At 41.3% G+C, this 22,146-nt stretch overlaps 2 protein-coding genes across 2 annotated transcripts; both read right to left on the reverse strand.

Moving 5' to 3' along the window:
- Positions 1 to 337: 337 nt before the first annotated feature.
- Positions 338 to 2,632, reverse strand: LOC119553636 (fork head domain-containing protein crocodile). The gene has a single exon (XM_037864110.1). It carries the CDS (start codon positions 2,389 to 2,391, stop codon positions 841 to 843), a length of 1,551 nt encoding a protein of 516 aa, XP_037720038.1. The 5' UTR covers positions 2,392 to 2,632; the 3' UTR covers positions 338 to 840.
- An 8,717-nt stretch (positions 2,633 to 11,349) lies between these two features.
- LOC119553852 (forkhead box protein biniou) lies at positions 11,350 to 15,748 on the reverse strand. Its single transcript, XM_037864499.1, has 4 exons — positions 14,607 to 15,748; positions 13,212 to 13,485; positions 12,480 to 12,864; positions 11,350 to 11,742 (listed from the first exon to the last, which is right to left on the reverse strand). The coding sequence occupies exons 1-4, from the start codon at positions 15,623 to 15,625 to the stop codon at positions 11,432 to 11,434; spliced, it is 1,989 nt and encodes a 662-aa protein (XP_037720427.1). The 5' UTR covers positions 15,626 to 15,748; the 3' UTR covers positions 11,350 to 11,431.
- Between the last annotated feature and the right edge of the window lie 6,398 nt (positions 15,749 to 22,146).

The following is a 22,146-nucleotide window of genomic DNA, read 5'->3' on the forward strand; positions in this document are numbered from 1 at the left end:
CTGATCGGCTGCATATCAAATCATATATGATATCATTTATGATACGGCTACCGAGAAAGCCATCTTCCAATGGCCATTAGCCAGTTGACTCACCCATTCAGACCTCGAAACGGACACGGCTTGAATAATTATTTATCTAGGAATTCTGCGTGTGTGCGCTATCCAGTTTCGGGGTAAAAAATCTGTTTTGCCAGCCCAATGGCCCAATGGCCAGATGGAATGGCCATTCCCATTCCGTTTCGCAAAATCGTAAAAAGCCTCAGAGGTGCATAGAAAATAAAACACACGATTTGTTGAGATATTTTAACATATTTTCAATACACTTTTTTGTTCGGCTCATATTGGTTGTACGCTAGTTTTGATAATTATATTATAGCTACGATTTAGTTGTATAATTTATTATTGCTTACGTTGGCTAGGCTACTGTACTAGGCGATAGATCCGATGCGGTAGTTTTAGTTATTGACAAAATGCGCTAAGTTAAGTTTATAATGTGTGTGTGTGTGTGTAGCAAAACCTCATCTCATCACAAATTGCATAGCAGACAATTGGGACTAAGCCTAAACTCGATAACAATTACGGGCTACAGTTACAAATTACAGTTAATACAATAATGCGGTTGCTTAACAACTAGAACCCCCCCATTTTTCGTATACAGTATACAGTACAGTACAATCAAAAACAAGATGGAAAACAATATAAGATCTGAGATACAAGAATCTGGATCTAACAGGATCCTAGAGCTGTGGCTCGTTCTTGGGTATATATATGGTATATTTACAGGCATATACAAGAGAGCCCAGCTGCGTGTGTGTGTGTGGGGATCCAAATCCGATGTTTTTAGACCCCGTACTTGATGCCGTACTCCTGGTAGTGACCCACATGTGGCCGGTAGTGGCTCAGGTTGCCCAGCTGTCCCAGCTGGCCCAGGTTCCCGCTGAGTGCGGCATGATGGTGATGATGATGATGGTGGCTACTGATCACCGCCGCCGCCGCTGCCGCCGAGGCCGCTGCAACGGATGCGGAGGCGGGCGGACTGGCGGACTGGAGGCTGCCGGTGGGACTGCCCGTGTCCAGTTGGCAGGATTGATTCTGCTCGAAGATCATGTCGCGGAAACCCAGTGCCGAGGTGGGACTGCTGGTGAGGACACTGGAGGATCCTCCTCCGCCGCCGCCGCCGCCTCCTCCTCCTCCACCTCCTGCTCCTCCTCCATTTCCCACTCCATTGTGATTGAGTACGCTGCTGCTATTGTTGTTATTATTATGGCCCGGATGGGTGGGTGTTCCCTGCTGACCATTGTGGGGAATGGGTTCCGATGGCGGTGTTTCCGGGGTGTACCAACCCCCGTGCGCAGGTCCATGGGGCGTTGAGATCGTGGTGGGCGAATGACCCGAGGACTGAATCCCAGCCCCCTGGCCGCCGGGGGTCAGGGGATGGGCCACATGCGCCACATGGCGTTGCAATTGCTGGGCATGATGGGCCGCCGCCGCATGGTGGACATGATGCATCTGACTGCTGGCCACCGAGGCCAGATTGTCCTCGTTCAGATGGTACGGATAGGCGCTATGATGGATCCGCGGGTTGTACACATTCATCAGCGAGTCCACGGTGAAGCCGGGATGCTCCACCCCACCGCCGGCCAGGTGATTCATCTGGGCCAGGCTGTCGTGGCAGGAGTTCAGCATGGCGGCATGGGACACATCCTTGCCGCTCAGACAGCCCAGATCCATCAGTGGCTCCTTCTTGAAGTGGGCCGCATGGGCGGCCATGTGCTTGGCCTCCAGAATGCCGTTGGTCATCAGCTTCAGTGGCTTCATCTCGGCCAGCTTCTCGTTCATCATGGCCTGCCGCTTGATGGCCTCCTCCTTCTCCCGCATCACATCCTTCTTCTTGAAGCGACGTCGCCTCCGCAAAAAGGAACCATTGTCGAACATGTTGTAGGAATCGGGATCCAAGGTCCAGTACGAGCCCTTTCCCGGTTTCTTATCATCCCGCGCCACCTTCACAAAGCACTCATTGAGGCTGAGATTGTGCCTGATGGAGTTTTGCCATCCCTGCTTGTTGTCACGATAGTAGGGAAACCTCTCCATGATATACTGATAGATCCCGTTCAGGGTCACCTTCTTGTCGGCCGCATTCTGAATGGCCATGGCAATGAGGGCTATGTAGGAGTAGGGGGGCTTCACGATCTCCTTGTTCTGATGCGGGGCACCCAGGCCATAGGCACTGGCCGAGTACGGATAGCGGGAGTACTGGTCGTATGCGTAATGGGCCGCCGCTGCCGCCGAGGCGCTACTGGCCGCCGCCACCGCCGATGCCGATCCGTAACCGGCGGCGGTCTGGGCATAGTGCCGCGTAAAGGAGTTCTGGTCGCTGAATAACGTGTGCATGGCGGTTCCGTTTCCGAATCCGGCGGATTTTTGTGCTACGCTATTTTTTCTTTCTTTAATTCTATTTCTTTTTTTTTTCTCGTTTGCAATCACTTCACCACTTGCTGCTTCTTATTATTTCTAGCGATAATATTTGCTTAAACAAGTCGGGCACATAAGTACGGATATATATGGAGATATATATATATAGATATATATCTGGTTAATAGGGGAAATGGGAGCGCAGGGCGAGCGCAGAACAGAACAGAACCGTTCGGTATAGTAACACGTCTGATACTGAATCTGTGTAACTGAAATAACACACAGCTCGCATCGAGCAGAAGCGTTTGCGTCGGCAGAAAAGTATCTGAATGCGAGCGGCGGCAAGTATCTGTGTGTGTCCGCACAATGTATCCGCATCGGTGTATCTGTAGCCAACCAACGATGGCTGCCACTCGCAGTCAGTAAGTGAATACAGATACAGATACTCGAAAAGTATCTGTGAGGTAGCGATAGAGAGAGAGACAGAGAGAGAGCGGACGCCATTCATGGTTTTTTCTCAGGGGAAAATAGTTAGTTAGCTCTGCGGTGTGTGTCCTTTCAACAACCCCCCCCCCCCCCCCCCCCCCCTCCGCCATTTCCAACCCCTTGTTTTTGTTGTTCAAACTAATGCTTAAAATACTGCCTAGGCCTCTCTCTCGTTTTCTCTCACTTGCACATACAGGACACCATAGAAGTTAGAGCGAGTGAGCAACACTTAGATGAGACACCTGGGAAAGCCAACCGAACAAGTGGGTGGTGGTGGTGGGGTGGTAAGAACAGGACCGACAACCCCCTAACAACCCACTTAACTCCCCCCGACGACTTTCGCATAAATTAGTGGGCAAAGTTTTTTCGATTTCAGCTTAAAGTTCGGCTTCTGGGGGGCAGAGACCAAAAAGTTGTCTGCTAATTTGCAGTTTGATGGGTTTTGGGCCAAGACGCCCAAGTTAAGGGCCACGTTTGAAGGTTGTTTTCATTAAGGACCGGGCATTAAGTATTTTAAAATGTTCCTTCTTCGGGCGCTTAAATTGGGGGGAACCTTTTTTGGGGTAAGAAAAGTGGAAATTATACAGGCTGCTCTTTAAATTATTTTTTAAAATTTATTTAAATCTTATTACAGATCTTAGAAGTTACTAGATAATGAAATTTTTTTTTTGTTTTAAGCAATTTAAAATTACTTATGAAATTACATTTGTTCTTAGGTTTTTTGGGTTAGGATTTTTGTTTGGAGGGCTTAAAAACCTTGAAGATTTGAATATGACTTACATTTATAACAATTTATACATACTCTTTAATATTTAATTAGGTTGTTTTTCTTTTGAATTTAGCTAGCTCAGTAAACTTTGAAAAAATGTTTTAAAGCGAATATTGAGATGGTTTATTTTATTATTTTGAATTTTGTAAATTGTATTTTACTTTCTGCGATCCAATTATTTTGTAAATGTGTTTGTAAATGCATGTGATACCTTTTAAGGGATTGCATAAGTTTAATTAAAATATTTAATTTACATTTTTGATCAATAAAAACACAGCTCCTGCTTATTGACTTGATACTCATTCACACCTCTTTACCAAACATTTGATGGGCTTGCTAACCCATATACAAAACAAATAAAGATACGGAGATACATATATAAAAAAGTCCTTTCCCCTGGCCCTTCCCTTGTTGTTCTTGCATTGCCGTTTTTTCGCCGACTTCATTTCTTTTTTTCTGCTTATTGAAACAATATTTTTTATTGACTTTGTCAGCTTTAAAGTAAATTTTATATGTTTATTTGGGCAAGGGCAAGTGTGCGTGTGTATGAGTATGTGCGTGAGCGGCAGAATGAGTTGGTCTGCGTGTTTGTCTGGTTATTAGACACAGGGAAAACAAACAAATGTATGTTTTATATTTGGATAATTTAAAAGTATGCTGACTATTTTTTTTCTATTTTTATTTTCCTCTGGCTTGGCGTACTGCAAAAAAACCGAACGCTTTGCATGAGAGGGCCGACCCATCTCGTTCGCACTTTAAAACCCCACTCGTCTGGGTAATTGATACAAGAATAATATTTGGCTCTATTAACGCAATCGCATTATTTTGACAAATATTTTTATTGTTTTAACATAATTTTTCGCATGCGATCTGTCGGAGGAGATGGCTGGATGAATCATCGACATGTGTGTGTCCAGTTAAGCCATGTCCTCATGCAGGATGCGAAAAGGAGAATCCTGTATTTGAAATTCGAATGAGGCGACTCCGGTTCCATCTGCTCCATTTTACGCATTTTATTTGGCTTCATTCCATTTTCTCATCTCTTTTTTTGTGGAGTTTCAGGATTGCCGCTGCTGATTTAACAAATTTTCGTCTTCGACATCGGCGCCGTGATTGCCATTGTATGGGTTACTCCGTTGGGTGTGAGCAGTTTTTTGTGAGTAACTGTCTGGGTACGATTGTGCATTTTTGCACAGTTCATGTTATTTTTACGTAGTTGCCATTGCCTGTCTGTCCGATTTCCCCCAACCCACACAGCTGTCCCTATCCGCACTGCCCTACTACTCGACCACTCTATCGGATCCGACCATTCGCATTCGTATCTGTATCTATATCTGCCGCCATCCCACTGCATTTGACCTATCCAAATATTGTCTTAGTTTCCCAAAACTGCAACTTAACATTTTCTCCACAAATGCAGTGAAAGTCGAAAGCTGCTTGGATCTGGAATGGAATAAAGAAGGTTTACCATGTTTCGGCAATGATATAGTTTTAAGGGAAAATGGTTGCTAATGCGTGCCCAATTCAAAATGTACCATTCCTAGAAACATGGTTAAGATTCTATGTGAACCATTTTTTTATATTTTGTAAGTTCCAGTTATATTTTTATATACAAATTATTAATTAATTTAAGTTTTAACTAGTCAAGAATCACAACAAAATCTATGTTATGATATAATTTCACATATCATATAATTTTTCATTCAATAACTCTTATAATAAATACTTTTTTAACCTTTAAAGCTTTTACCTTTAAATTTTTTTTTATACAAAAGAACATATCAAAAATTTTCTTATATATAAATTGAGTTATTTTCTATCTAATCCTTATTAACATTTTTCCCCAAATATTTATAAATATCATAAACTAAAAGCCTGAAGAAAAAATATATTAAGATGGAGAGAAGTATTGGTTGCAAATCTCCTGTTACCAAAAACCAACCTTTATGTATAATATATTATTTGGTTGTTATAAAAAATTACCCAATCAAAATATCATCAAATAAATCAGAGTTCTTTGAACTTTAGGCCTTGATGGAGGCGCCTCTTTGGGACACATTCCCGCCTCACAAAACTTGTCAATTTGGCAAACGTATTCGCCATATTCAAATGACATCCCCCGGAATAATTTTGGGAAGTGGCAAACCCAGTTGGGGATAGCTGTCTCGCCCATTTGCCACGCTCAATTTGATGCAGTCAACGGAACGTTGACAACGCTTCGTTGATGATGAAGGGGGTTCGAAAATTGGAGGAGCCGAGATGGAGAAAGCCATCATCACAGCACATGTAGGAAAAATGATGAGACCAAACATGTGGCAGCTCATTGGCATGGCCCATTATTAAATTTTAGCAATGCCCTTCTTGGGCAGAACACTTTTTTCTTTCGGCCGAGTAATCCAAGAATAATATTGATTTTAAAGTGCAGGGGAGTGCACCTAATCAGACACTTGAACGCAGGACTTAAGCAGCCAAAAAAAATACGATTTTTTTCTGGGTTTTTGGAAAAAGGGAAACGAAAGGAAATGCTGATAAAGCGGTTTCAATCTTTGAAATATGCGCACTCGCACCCACACTAGACCGGAGTAGCTCACACAGATACGCTCGGAAAACACAGATACACTCATACAAACGCACGCTTGAATGCTCTCTCATGAATATGCAACATTTTCTCTGCCAATATGAAAAGGGGGACTCACACATACACTCGAAGAAACGACTGCGCAGCATTGAGAAGGGGCGTGGCCGAACTATAGAAAGAGATGCAGCGATGGCGTTGGCTATTAGCCTCTCTCCCTCGCACACTGCAGTTTCCTGTACCCACACAAGTCGTAGATACTTTCCCCCCCTCCCCCTCGTTATGGCTTTTTATTTTGGGTTCTCAACAGAGAGTTTTTCAGGGTGGTTCCGGAGTTATGGTTCGCATAAGGGAGTCTATATTGGCCACTCATTAAAATTTATGATTTGTATACGATTGCGGGCTTATTATGCATATATTCACCAACTTTTTTTTATTTCTGCTGCTCTTTTTGGCCAGACAATTTAGCAGATTAGTTGCAGACAAACATACACACGCGTTCCCGGGAAGGGGTTGGGAAATTTCCGCCATTAGCTTAATCATAAGCGTAATCATGGCGAAAATCTTCCGGTCATAAGCAGCGGAAATTCAGCAGACGGCGCTAAGTCCGGAATACGAAATCTAAAATCTGGAATCTGAAATCTAGTATCTAAAATCGGTATTCCTACCTGGCCAACACCGGATGCCAAGGGCTAATCATCGATGCTTAGGCATATTGATCGGCCCAAAAGAGGGGAAACTTTTTAGGCATGTTTAGACTTTAATGCGCGCCGCGGGAATTCTTAATGAAATCTCGAGTTTTCGCCTGGTTTTCCCCCAGATGCTTAAGATTTACAGACTTCGAGACGAGGACTACCTGACCACTGCCGCTCAATGTGTCCGGTTTTTCCCCCTCGTTCTCGTAATGATGATTATGATGATGATGATGATTCCACGCGTGTCCTGCGGTTTTTGTGGCTTATTTGTGGTTTCCATTTTTATGGCTTACAAGCCGCAACCCGCTGGGAAGTGGGTGTTTCTGGCTACCAAATACTGCTGGTTTCTGGATGGGACTGGGATGGTCTACGATGAGTTGGGAGCGTGGCCGAGGTGTGGATCTTTTGCCTAAGTAATGGGATGCTCGCTGGCTCTTCCAGGAAGTGTCTTGCAGGGAATGCCAATGAAGGTGGTGGAAGTTTAGTGTTAATAGTTGTTAAACAATAATGTTATAATAAGAATATCTTAATATTAACTTTATTCAGAATGTTGTTAGCGATAACTGTGTTTTTTCGAACAATCAAATATATAGATGTAATTCCCAAGTTAATGAAAGATCTATTGATGGTTCCATTATTTTATTAAACTATTTTTTTGTAGTAGTATCCATTATAACTTCCGACAATTATAAGAATTTGTATATGATATAACAACTTGAGTATTATATTTTAGAGATCCCATTTAAGAAATTTTTAATTTTTTTTATGATGCGTTGATAACCATTCCAAATTTGGAAATATTAATAAAGGCCAAGCGTTATAAAAGCTAAAAAAAAACGTGTAATAGAAACATGGTAATCATCCATAATATTCAGTTTAGCTAGCACATCAACTTCCATTTTTATTACTTCAAGATTCCGTTCCGTTAAAAAGTTTCTCCCTTACAAAGAAGTAAATTTAATATATAATTTTTGTGAATTTGGTTATCTCAATGCTTGAATGACTCAATACAGCCACCATTCTGGGCCACGAAATCGCAGCCCACATTCGTTTCCTACCTGATTTGGCCAAAGCCCTTTACCATTCGGCATCCAGCATTTCCCTCCGCAGGCAGCGGTTGAATTCATTCATAAAATACCTTGCCTCCATCGCCTTTCCCATTCAAAGTTGTAACTGCCTGTCGTATCTGTTGCTCGGGCTGCTGGTCTAATGTTTATTTAATAAATATTCCATGCCATGTTATTGCAACAAGACTTTTGTTTATTTGTAAGCGAAATACGCGACATACTCGAGACGTTGGCGGGATTCGACGGGCGGAAAGCGGTTTGATTTTAGAGTGGAATCGGTAAATTCGCAGTGGGAAAAACTCTTTGAATGGCCCATGTTTATGGGGAAATCTATATTTTTGTTCGCTCCGCTCCGTTGTCCGGACAATTTGGTATGGATCGTCTATGAAAACATTCGGGCAGCTGGAAAATCCTTGCGAAAAACGTTTTTAATTTTCGCATAAATTTAAAGTAAATACGAGTGCCACAAATGGTTTTTAAAAAATTGTTTGTTTTAACGCAAAGAAAAATGTTTCGGCTCTCTGTGAGTGTGCGAAAATAAAAATGTTCAAATCATTTTATTTATTTATTTATTTATGCAGGCTGTGCATCTTCGATTTGGTATTTCGTTCGTCCTGCAGGCTGTGCTCAATCGCAAATATATATGTGGACATATCCTTTTTGGCTGGGACTGGACTGGCAATCGGGCTCCTACCAATCGTGTGTTTACTTGACGCGCAAATCCTCTTACGACGGCTCGGCCTCAGAGTCCTGCGTCCAGTGTCCTTCGTCCTTTTTGTGGTTTTTGGGTTCGTTTGCAGTTCGATTCGAGGCGGAACGAAACGGACAATTGCATGTTTTGATTGCCGCCTGCAATTGTCCTGTTCGCTCCGGCCCAGCCTCCTCGTCCTGCCGATCCTGGCGGTCCTGCACGCTGGTTTTCTGGATTGCCGGTCGGCTGTCGCTGGCTGGCTGCTGTGCACTTGTGACAATATTTTCATAATTTTTGCATCTTTTTTTCGCTCATCGCCAACGGTAGGTGCGTGTGTAAACATTAACTTTTCAAGAAGATTTAATCCCGATTATCCTTTGACTGTGAAATTTTTCACTCAAAACTTCTCTGCATTTCCAGCCTTGTGTTTGTCTTTGGCTTTTCGGCTGAGTCTCAGCCGCAATCCGCAATCTGCAATCCCATTTTTCCCTTACATTTTTCCCCTTGCCCGTCAGCCAGCCAGCTTTGTCTCTGCATATCCCTCGGGATTGTCCTGCGTCTCGTCCTGCGAGATAATGATCAGCGGCGACGACTTCTTGATGCGATTGCCGCTGCCTTTTCGCCTCGCAGGACAATGGCCATCGGCCACCTCGTCCTGCCCAGCGACTTGGGCCCAGGTCCATTTGACTCTGGGCTGGATTTTAATTTGTTCATAAAGGTGAGACAATTAACAGAATAATTGGATTGTTCATCGGCAGGACAATGCGGTCGGTTCGGGCTTGTGCCCGAAATTTGAGGCGCTTTGGTCATCCGATAAGCTGATTAGTTCGTCAATGGTCCTGCACTGTTATCCATGGTTGTGGCTCAATTAACTTGTCGTTATCTGATGCTTAGCTCAGAAATTTTTGAAGGAAAACGTTTAAAGCATAAGTTTATTTACCTTTTTTAATATGTTAATGATTTCTATATTAGGATACAAACATCATAATTACATTCAAACTGCTATAACTTGAAACTCCATCAGGTACAAATATATAAAGCTACAAATAATTTTTTTACCAGCTTACAAAATATATTTTATCTTGTGGCTATTTATAAAACTAGTGTCAGAATAATACGTTTAATTTTTAAAGCTTTGAAAGGAGATTATTTGTTCTCGGATTATGCTTCGCTTGTATCTTCCACAATAGTTTTCGATCTTCATTAGAAAGAAACTCTGATATTAGAATTTTATCGTTCCTCGGCAGAAACACATAGTAAAGTAAACTAGAATGATTTAAGATACACCATTTTGTATTCGCCCTTTAATAATTATTTAGCATTTTCTTCGTCCCTCACGGATGTCAATTCAATTTGACAGCTAAGAATAAATTCCGAAACAAATTTTTCGTAGCATACTTTTTGAACACTACATATAAATTTTAAACGACTTAGCGCTAAATTGATTTTTTTATACTATTGATTAGCTTAATATTTCTTAAAAATTTTGCTTCTTTGACATGTATGGTTTTAGGTATGTTTTTAACAGAACAAAATACAAATTTGTCTAATTCCTTAAATAAATGTTTAATTGTTAATAAATGAATTTTTGTAATACCTTAAAGAAATGTTAAATTAGTAATAAATGAATCGGCAGTTTGGAATTCTTCAAACAAATCGATTGTTTTTTCCTGGTCTATCGTACTGGTGGCGCCCCACATCGGACGCCAGCGCTTCTACACTAGGTGGCGCTACTGAGCTGTGTAATTTTACACGGAACCATATAAAGTTTACATGAAAGTAAAGCAATGATGCCAAAATATGACACCGATAAGCCAATGCTGCCCATAAATGTTTCCCATGTAAATATAAAACGCTCCTTTGGACGATTTATGTAAATAGCATAATTTAGTTATCGAAACGAGTAAACTATTTAAAAAATGCAATTCGAAACTATTCGATTGGTTTCAATACAAAATCCAATCGGAGTAACGGTTTTATATTTATTAGTATTATTTATTATACTCGATAATTGAGCGTAAAAGAGTATATTGCATTTACTATTCAACGTATAAGAGGTATAATAACTATACAATCCTATAAAGTACACATATTCCTGATCAGCATCATTAGTCAACTCTACTGTCCGTATGAGCGCTGACATCTCGGGAACCTTGAAAGCTGAAACGTTATGATATAAAATGCAGATTCCTGGGATACCCATGAAAAGCCAGCGTATATCAGAAGTACGCCATACTAACTCTAACGCCCACAAATCAAAAAAAATTTGTTGGTGCCCAATGTTTTAATGTTAGAATTGAAATAATGATTGAAATGCAATTGTTCTGTAAATATCTATCGACGTACTAAAAATGATTTAAAAAGTTATTGCTTCGCCCCGTAAAAATTAATCCCTGAAAGCATATATATTTCGAAATCGGTTAACAGTGTAACGATTGTTGCGAAATCAGCTTACGATATTATGCGAAAGGTTTGAATACTTATACTGCTATTAACAATAATAAATAAATTACACAAAAACTCCAATAATTTTAAAAATGTATATTATTTGGGGTGTAATTTCTCTGCGATGCATGTCTTGGTTATAAATAGTTTGTTTTTATTGCTACGCGTACAATAGATTTATTTATGTATAGTTTTCCATCTAAGCACTATGCAACTACTTTAGAGCCTAATTAAACGTGATTATTGTATCCTTTGAGGTAATTATGATGAATGCTGGGCCAGTTGGGGTGCCTAATTGGAGTACTTGAGGCTCTCGTAATAACCACCGCCTCCATTCAGAGCAAGCGAAGTGGGGGGCGGAGTGATGGGCGGCAGGTAAACCGGTTTGCGATCAATGGGCGAATGGTCGATCACATGGTTGCCACCGGACTGCGATGGCGGCGGTGTCATGGATGCGTGATTTTGGTGAATGGATGATCCGTGGTTTGGATGGTGATGCTGATGGTGGTGGTGATGATGATGCGCCTGAGCTTGGGCCTGGGCTTGAGCCTGTTGAATGCTGGATAATCCGGGCAACTGCTCCAGGGACATCGAGCGGATACCTGATGAAAAATATATAGAGGGAAAATCGATTAAAGTTGGAGTTCTCTTTTTATGGACAAGCGCTAAAATTCACACTGCGCCGCTACGTCGGCGGCAAACTATAAAAAAAGAAAGGGAGTCAATCGAGTGCGGCATAGATTACCATATGTTGCTACCCCTCTGCTCACCCCTCCCCCGTCCTGCGTAATTCGAGATGTGAACCGTCAGCAATTAAATTACCCTGATTGACGCGAACACCCAGGAACATTTTGAACCCCCTTCACAGAGCTGCCCTGCACCCTTCAAGTGGCTGCACTGGAGAAAAATACTATTAAGTATCATATCTTCTAAAAGAATATAATGCTACCTTCCCTTTGATTTATTTGTATATTTATACTACACCTGCTGTACTTTTTCTCTTAAAGAAAACTTATGATTTTATAAATTCTTCCTAAATTTCAAAAATTTTAAAATGTCTACAAGTAAAATAAAATTATCTACACCTAAAGAATATTATACTTTAAAGTAATTTTACCAAATTGAAACACTTTAGACTTTTCTAAAAGTCAAAATATATTTATTTTTTTAGTACTCATTGCGACTCCCTTTTCTATATTTATCTGACTGATATTCCTTGAAAACTAAATTCTTTTATGCATACAATGCATAATGCACATTTAATTGCAATATAGACCTCGACCGACTATTTCTCGCTGTGTAGCTGGACCCTCATCGCTTTCTGGGGCTGCTCACTTACCGTTTTCCAGGCTGCCGCCACTTGTTGCATAGGAATAGCCAGCGGCCACGAGACTCGCGGTTGGCGCATAATCACTTTGAAGCGCCGCCGATCCCAGAGGCGAACTTGAAGGGGGTGCCGAGGGGGCCAGGGTCCCCAAAGAGGAGTGGGCCAGTGGGGGTGTGGAGGCGGATCCATTGAGATTTCCCCCAGCTGCCAGGCAGGAGTATTGGGGCAGGGGACCCACTCCCACGCCCATGCCCACCGAAGAGGGGCCGCTGTGGGCGGCATGGGCGTTCCAGGGATCCCCGAATCCTTGACCACCAGCCGGTGAGACTCCGTTGGCTCCTGGTGAACCGTAGTCGTAGCTGGCGAACGCGGGCGAGGCGTAATAGTTCGCGTTATCCTGGTGAAAAAAAAATTTATTACTAAAGGGAATTCAAATTTAAAGGGTGAGTTTGAGTATTGATAAGTAAGCCAAACAACTTAAGAAACATTAGGAAGCAATTTTAATTTTTAGCAATCTTTATGCTTGTCTTTATCACAAAACACTTCATTGATATTATTTCCAATGATATCATTTAACCAAATGTATTTGTTTAATAATGATTAATATTGAACTTTATTTTTAAATAAGTATTATTGAGTTGCATCAGTCTTATATTATCGTTTTCTGAATATGATTTAATAACCCTATTCTGGATTTCGTTCCAAAAACTTTGGAGTTTATTTACAGAATGTTTTTGGACTTACCATTCCAGAATCACCGTAACTGCCAGTAAAGTATCCATTGGCATGATTGGGATATTTGACCTTGATCTTGGAGCGGTAGCCCCTTGGTCGACGCCTCAGGCTGCCCTCATCTTCGAACAGATGCGCCGAGTTCTCGTCGATGGTCCAGTAGTTCCCCTTTCCCGGCTTGCCTACGCCCATGCCTTTGGGCAGTTTCTTGAAGCACTCGTTCAGGCTGAGATTGTGCCGCACCGAGTTCTTCCAGCCCACATAAGGTCCTCGAAAGAATTCATAGCTGCAGGGAGGAGAAATGTAGCCAAATTAGTCTTCAAGTCTTTTTAATTTAAATTACAATTTCAATGGGGATAGAATTTTATTGCCAAACAATGTGAAATATATAAAAAGGGCTTTACTTATACGTAATAATAATGTGATTTATAAAAAAATCTGAATTTGAATTTTGGAAAGTATCTTTATGAAGAATTTCAGTGGCCATTAGAGCCCAAAATTATGTTTTTCTTTCTCTTTGTGCTTAAGACAAACGAAATAAGGAGAAAATTGATAATCGAGGGGTTATTTATTTTACTTCGCTTGCGAAACCCAATTAAAACTTTTTTTGGGACCATGGGAGCTCGGCGTCAAAAAAAAAACAAACGATGTCAGCTTGAAAGCCTCTCACGCATGTGAAGAAAACCCCCCTTTCCCCGGCTCTGCCCTTTTAAAGCTCAAGTGGATCTCCGTCTCGTCGCCGAAATCGAAATCCAAACAAGCGACGCGAAATATGAGCTATCTGAAGGATGCGCATGCGGCAAGTCGAGTTGGCCAAATAAAATCGGACGCAAGTAAATAAACCCAAGCGACACATTTTTGTTGTGGCCCAACATGGATCGGTATACTGGTATTAATAACCGTATCTGCCGGAGTGTCGATATCGCCAATTGGCTCCGTCTGAGAGGCCGCCACCATGGTTTAGATTGGTTTAATCGAAGGTGGGGGAACGGTCAGAGACTCAAGGATATATTAAATGATTTCTTATGACTGCATTTTAGATATGATTCAAACTTATTATTTAAATGAATTTCCTAAAACACACTTAACTTAACCCAAACTTGAAGGCAAGCCAATAAGAAGTGGACTACAAAATGATATCCAAATATATAAAATATCTTCTCAATGGTCAAAAATCCTTAAGTATTAAAACTTAAAAAAAAATATAAATATTTTTTATTTTAATCATCTTTATGTATTTTTCTAACCGTAATTTTGTATATATCTTTCTAAATTTTGTAAAAGCAATACCAAAATCCCTTATTAGAATTTTACGAGGAATGTTCTTCTGCCTTGTTTCAGAATCTTATTGGGATCCAATATAAAGAACCTTCATCCTGATCTCCCTATCCTATATTTTGTAGTTACCTCTTCTGCAAATAAGCATAGATCTCGGCGAGCGTTAGCTTCCCAGTGGGCGATTCCTTGATCGCATGTCCAATCATATTGATATAGCTGAGGGCGGGTTTCTCGGGCCGCCGGGTGCCTGACTTCTTGGTGGTGTCTGGAGTGCTGGGCGTATCCTGGTTACTGGAGCCACCTCCACCGCCCGATCCCTTACTTCCCTGGGCACTCTGGCTGGGTGGCGAGGAGTCGGAGCCGTTCAGGGACTTAGCAGGCGAAGAGCTCGAGCCGGAGTAGTTTAAGGCATGTATCCCATGGGCATTGCTGATCACCTGCGAAGGCGAGGTGGAGATCTGCGGCAGGTATGCACCACTTGGCGAATGCTGGAGCTGCTGTGGAGGCTGTTGCACCTGCTGCTGTTGCTGTTGCTGCTCCACGCCGTGGTTGGTCAGCAATTGGTAGTCAGATGGACTGAGGATGGTGTTGTTCGAGCAGTACTTTATGGTAGACGCATACTGGTGGTTCATCGGCTGCAGTTGCACCTGCAGGGGCTGCGCCTTCGTGGAGGAGCTCACGTACTGCAGATCCTGCGGCAGATCCGTGGGCGTCTTCGAATTGGACTGCGGGGAGGCGGAGCCCGCGGAATGGGTCGTCATCAGGACGCCATAGGGTGGTATGGGACTCGACGAGGCCGGCGGGGTGCCCATGCTGTGCAGGGCACTCAGACTATAATACTGGGCTGCCGAAACGGGTGTGGCCGTGTGCGTGACCTCCATATACCCGATATTCGGCTTCTCATCCACCATCTCGGTGGGTGATTCTCCGCCACCCATTGTCTGGTAATTGCCAACAGGCAATAGATTCCCCGAGCGGTATAAATGCCCGTTATGGGGGTGAGTGTGGGCATGGGGGTGGCTGTGAGTGTGGGTGTGAGTAAGTGGGGTATGATGGCTAAAATGCGTATGGGCGCGGGGATCATGGTAGTAACCCAACTGATCCATCATCGTAACCGAACGATCCGACACATCCTCACTCTTGATCATTTTCACTTTGGTTGCTTTACAACACTAGGTTCGAAAATATTTTTCAAATATTTGTTCTTCAAAACTCTCTTCTGTTAACACACGCGATTTTCCGGCGGAATTCTATTTTTTCTAACCGCTGGAGGACCGCTCCGCTTGGCTACTCTTACTTGACTGATGGCAAATCGGCGCCGGAGCGTAGCCGATACCACGATCCCATCCAATGCGATCCACTTGAGTTGCCATCGGTCGGAATTCTTTTTTTAGTACGCCCACGCCTTACGCAAATCTCTCGAAATTCTCTCTTTTCCAGCATGTGCTCTCTTTTTGACGCCGCCAATTGGCTCGTCGTCATAGGGTTTTGTGCTCCGAGAAAATGCAAATGATATATAGTAGTATTCTCCCCAAGACTTGGGGACTGCTGTTATTGGAGTACGTCTAGATAGCGAACTTTGGTATGCCAGGTATCTCGGAAACTTAAGTGAGAATCAAGAGAAAGTCGAGTCTTTGGGGGATTACTATTACTTGGGCTTAGCAAACAGTATCAAAGGAAATACCATAAAGCATTCTCCAAGACTCCAACAAATTAATTATACATTAATGCTATGAAAACGAAATTTTAAAATAAAGTTAAAATGCTTATATTTTAGTGCTAGCTAATTCTTTAATCTAAATCAAAATAAACATGAATTTCAATTTTTAAGGCTTCATTCATTTAATAACATAAGCCTTTTAATCAGAATTTTCGATTATTAACCATATATTTGGCATAAATAACTTTAGCCAGTATTTACACAACAACATTTTGCACCCTGAACTGCTTATTTTGTAAACACGGCGTATGTGTATAATTGCAATAATTGGTTCAAAGAGTTTTTAAATCTATCCTGCATGTAGAGCCCCATGACCCCAAAGATGGCGATCGGAACCCACTCATTACTGACTCATTATGGTTATTATTTCCGACGCGAATTTGGATTGGGGTTGAGTCAAACCATTGGCAACCTTTGTGCATCGATTGCCCCGCCAGGAGGCCTCTTCCCCCCCCCCCCCTACCCCCCCTTGCTAGTCAACAGTTAATAAATAGTCGCTGAGCAGAAAGAGATCCTCGAAACTCGAAGATCGAACCCCGCAATTAGCCCGAATGAATTAACGTTTAGCGGTGCCAGCGGATTCGGTGGAAAAAGGAAACTGCCGTTCGCTGGAGGCGGCATTCGAATTTCGAAACGAGCTGTTAATTGATTTAGTCGTTGCCTGGCACGGATCCGTACCGAAATCGTGAATGGGGATGGGGATGGAAATGGTACTGGAAGCCCGGGGGAGTGGTGGCGATACACCGCCGGAGAGGAGACCAACCCGTATAGCAGCCCCCTGAGTGCCGCCATTGCTGTCAGCACTACGCCGACTCGTTGGCAGCAAGACGACCGTGAAGGAGACGGAGACATGGGCGTGGAAAGAGGGGTTTTATATACAAAACAAAATGTAATGAAATACAAAAACAATTAAATATTTTCAACATATTTAACAAAATTAAAGGAATATAAACTCAATTAATCATTTTCTATCTGTATTAAGTTATTTGGGTAAGTTTTGATCAGAAAATAGGTATGGAATAGATCATAATATTTAATACCTATTATTAATTTTTCAGATAACATTAGGAATAATAGCCATTTAATGTTGAAAAGTTCGACTATAATATTTAAAATGAAATTACCCTTAAGTTTGTGTGAATACTACTCGATTCAAAAAGATTAGCTTTAGTACCTTTAAAAAGGTACAATCATTTCTTATTTGTATCATATTGGGAAGGTGATAACAGTATTTATAATATAGTTATTAATAGTTATTAACAAATTAAAAATGAATATAATTGTTAGTACGGAAGAATGTAAGGTAAAATAGGTCTACATAAGGTTTTTAGATCTATTATATCTGTAAAATCAGTTACATTATTTGTAATTCCATCATATAAAAGTTTGAAAAGGTCTCTATTATATCTGTCACAAATATTTCTTAAGATTTAAAATCAGTTATATTATTTGTAATTCCATTATATACAAGTTTAAAAAGGTCTCTAAATACAATTTAATATTTAAGACCCAACCCAAAGGGGCCCCCATTTACTGCGCCCCTGAACGGAGACGATGGCGACGCCGCTCTCCATTGCTCCCTCTCACTCTGGCAATATTGCCGGCCCGCTCTTGCCTTCGCTGTCGCCGGGGCAACGATTCAATTCGGCTCGCTTCCTATGCCTTCCCCAAACGGGGCAATCAGAGATACACCGGGGCGCGCACAAAGATACAGATACATTCTTTGGGGGGGAAAACACACGGGGGCGGAGTTTTGTTTACATTACACGAAATTCTATTTGTCGACGGCGTCGGGCATTGATTGAGAAAATCGAAGAAGAGAAAATTCCGTTCGCAACGCTACTTTTATTTTCTGGCTGTCTTGCGGACGCGGCGGCCTGAAAGATATTTTAATTCCATCCGCCACTTTTTTTTCCGCCCGTATATCAAGCCACTCGCCATTTTCTGCGAATTTCCCAGAACCCCATTCGGGTTTTCCGAATTTAAGAATTCCTCCGTCTTTAGTAATTTCCATTGGGCATTCAGATATTTTTCACTTTTGGCCATTTTTCTTGTGGCTTCTGTGGTTTGGAGGCCATAAATTAATTTTACTTTTGATTATTATTACTTCTCCTTATTCGTTTTTTTCTTCTTTTTTTTTTTGTTTTGCCCGCTGTTTTTGTTTTGTGCACATTGAGGAATTTTTCTGCGAGTGAGGAATAAATTAAGCAGGCCCCACCAATAGCTCACAGACCCCGAAATGGCGGGAAATTAATTAATTGCCCGGCTCGCCGATGGATTCCCAGAATCGGGAAAATTATGTACGTTTAGGCCAGGCATAAATGTACAAAAAGTTTAAGAAATCAATAATGATTTATTCCTTTTGCATCAGGTATATTAAGTTAGGTAATGTGGGTATCATCATCAAAACTGGTCCTGTTACTTAAAAATGTTTTAAAATGTATATGTTTGAATTTATAAATATTTCCTCAGGAATATTTTCTTCAATATTTTACGATCCACAGATTAAAATAGTAAAAGCTGTGTACACTACACAAGTTTGATTTATGGAGGAGGGATTACATTTACTGCCCACTGAATATTTACTGCAAAGTTGATCAAAGATTCCTAGACCATATTTTGACAGTTTCCGTTTCAGAAAAATGTTTGCCAAGAAATTTCCAATATGGTTTCCCTCCGACGATTTTATTTTTGCATTTCCCGGTACGACATCTTGTCTTTATAGCCGATTATTTATAGCCAGTGTCCGACTACAAAATGCACTGGCCACCCAGCCAGCTTATGAGTCATCTTAACTGGGTCAACAGTTCCGCCTGATCATCTTGTATTTATGTAGATAGACTTGGTCTATCTGTCTATCCATATATTCGCCATAACCCATGAGTGAGCTCTTCTTGTGGCCATAACACAGATCCATAAACACAGTGGCAAGGGAATTCCCAAACAAAAGCCGTCATCATTTCACATTGTTGTTCCATTTTCAAGTTCAGATAATCATAATAAAGATAAGTTGGCATAGACGGAAGGCGTGCTTCTTGTTTTGCTTTTAATTTTAATGTTAATGTTATTAAATGGCCGAAAATTGTTTACTATCATGGCTGTTTGTAAACAAAATTATGTATACGACGCGTTGAGCCGGCTGATCTTCGATTCTATCCCAGGCGATCCCATTGATGCCCGATCTGCTCCTCCTGGATGGGCATCGCATCTCAGGCATTGTTTAAACTGTAGTTTTAATAAACATTTAACAATTAAACGCTGTACTCTAAACACAACGCGATCATCGCATCAACCACCACCAACTTTTGTATACAAGAAGAAGCCGCATTCGGATTTGTTTTTGCACACTGACCTACAACAACGGGTGAAAGCAAACAATTGCACCTAAACCGATCCTCGATCGCCACGCCCCCAGCCCCCTTATTAAACAGTCTTCCAATAAATAATCAAATAGATCCCGGGGAGATTGAGCAAAATTCTGAACCAAAATTTCAAAATATTTACATAGAGTTTCGACCCGAAAATTATGCCGTCTAGTTAAACTTCAATGCCCCTCGCCCATCTTCGCTTGGCCAAGACTTTGTTTAAATATTTACATTCTGCCGTCTGCAATTTGTTGCTTAGATCCCACTCTAAACGATTCGAATCCGATTTCGATTCCTATTCCGATCTGATCCCATTTTTGTTTATCACAGTCTTGATTAGGATCACGTGTTGCGTTGTTGTGGCCAAAAAACCAAAATGAAATACACAAACACCGCTCTATTTGCTCTTTTTTTACCAGCCACCCCATTTAAGTTGTTATTGTTCTTTCCCACGACTGTAATTATGTGTTTGTAAATATTTATGAATTTCCACGTTTTATTTCCCATTAAATGCGAGCATTTCTGGTTAAGTGGATTCGATCTTGTTTGGGCTAATGCGGTTGACAAACTTGAGTGGGATAAACACTGAAATGATTGCCTAAAGTTCAAAAAGCTAAATCGAAGAGGAGAGGGGGAAATATTTGCAACGTCTTATAAATAACGACACCTGAAATTAAACAGAATATGTGGCTATAATAATTGTCGGAGAACGGAAACGGAAATAGAAAAAATACCAATAATAGAAATGTTTTCTCAAGTAAGTGTTTTTCTCATTTTGATCTGAAAAATTATTTTACAATTGTTAAATAAATGAACAATATTTCGTAAATATTGTACAGATATGCATACCTACTTCTAAACATGCAAGACATTTAAAAAAAGTAGAAATGGATAAATTAAATTTAAAATAATCCGAAACCAATTTTAAAAAATTTAGGAAAAGTGTAAAATGATTTCAAAATTTAGTTAAAAATTCAGGAAAATAAATTTAAATAGACTTATATTAGTATTAATGGTATGAGAAATTTGCAATTTGTGGTGGACGACTGCTTTTGTGCGCTGTAAGTGTGCCGGCAGAGGCTGAGCAGGGTTATCCCCTACGCCCGCTCTATGACATGCTGCCGATCGCTGGTATAGATACTTGGTTGAAGAACGCGAATAATATTGTATTTACTTTAGAAGAATACAAAAAAAATCTGCGCATAAAAATAAAAATTCCTTTGTTCTTTTAACTGAAATGTATGCTTTGCATACTCGGTTAATTGCATTTTCGAATCTCGCCTCCTGTTGTGACCAACGATTGCCACACTTTGGCACTTCGCTTGGCCATAAACACCTTGGCCGCTGTGAAATGTTCGAGTGTGTGAATGTGAATCCAAGATGGGCGCCTTGCGCAAGATGGCCAAGAGAATCAGCCGTTGGCTTGTCGATGCCATTGCCAAACTATGCAAACTACGGGCCAGACGCAGTAAAAGTTCAGAGACGCCTTCGGGAGGCGAAAACCCCTGCCCCATTTGGCGCTTTGCGCCATTCAACTGTCGAAGCTGGCGCAATAAAATCGAACAATTTATAGACTTGCGATCCATTTGGTGCGCAATAATTGCGCCAAATGTACAAAAATTAAGAAAAAAAAGAAACGGGTCAGAAGACGGGGAAGAATCGAGGAGAACGCTCTACAAATTACTTTGGAAAAAAGACCCAAAAAAGCAGAATCACTTCGGATACCCGAAAAAGCCGATCGCATCCGATTCTCCACTTTGGCTTTTGTTGTTTAGCTTTTAGTTTAATGGCCGGTACTTAAAATGCGTTGACTCACAGCCAACTGAGGAACAGGAAACTGAAATTGAGCATCTGATCGCTGGGGATTTACTCGCTTTTCATCGCCCAATCGATTCCGCAACGTAGGCAGTAATTAATCTTCCCGCTTAAGCACCCTTGCCAAAATGGCCGATCACACATAACGACCTACGATCTACAATGCCCAGTCTTTCGGTCGATCCTCAGTCCTCTTTCTCCTGCAATCCGCAATCGATGATCTCGAACTGGTAGAATATCTCCAATCGGATCGCCTCCATTTCTTTGGGTGGGATGGCATCTGTTTCGTTTCATTTGACGCCCATTGTCGTCATTGGTCCTCCGCTCTTCTCTTGTCTTCTCCGCCCCCTCAATTCTTCCGTGTCGTTCGCTTTGTTCTTCCAGGGCTTTTGTAGACGCGTTTTTTACGCGTCCCAGTCTGTGGCCTTCGAGTGCAGCGCACCTGTGAGGCCTAAAAATAACCGGTTCCGGGGAAAATACTGCTTGCTCAACATTGAAATGTCATGGGTTGTGTTCCATAGCTTGACAGTCCAATGCTGGAAATATTAGCTTAAATGTTTTTAAAGATGTGAAGGTAAAGTCAGCCTAACAATTTTGCACAGATCTTAAAATCCAGAGATCAGTTCACAGAGTTCAAGAATTTCCGCTCTTTTAATTTTGATATTAAATACAACAAATAAAATGGATTAGAACCAGTAATTTATTTTTTCATATTTTAGTTTTTCAGTAGATTATCAAAAATTGCATAAGTGAATTTCATAAAAGTTGA

This window comes from Drosophila subpulchrella, chromosome 3L (assembly GCF_014743375.2).
Source record: "Drosophila subpulchrella strain 33 F10 #4 breed RU33 chromosome 3L, RU_Dsub_v1.1 Primary Assembly, whole genome shotgun sequence".
Lineage (NCBI taxonomy): Eukaryota > Metazoa > Arthropoda > Insecta > Diptera > Drosophilidae > Drosophila > Drosophila subpulchrella.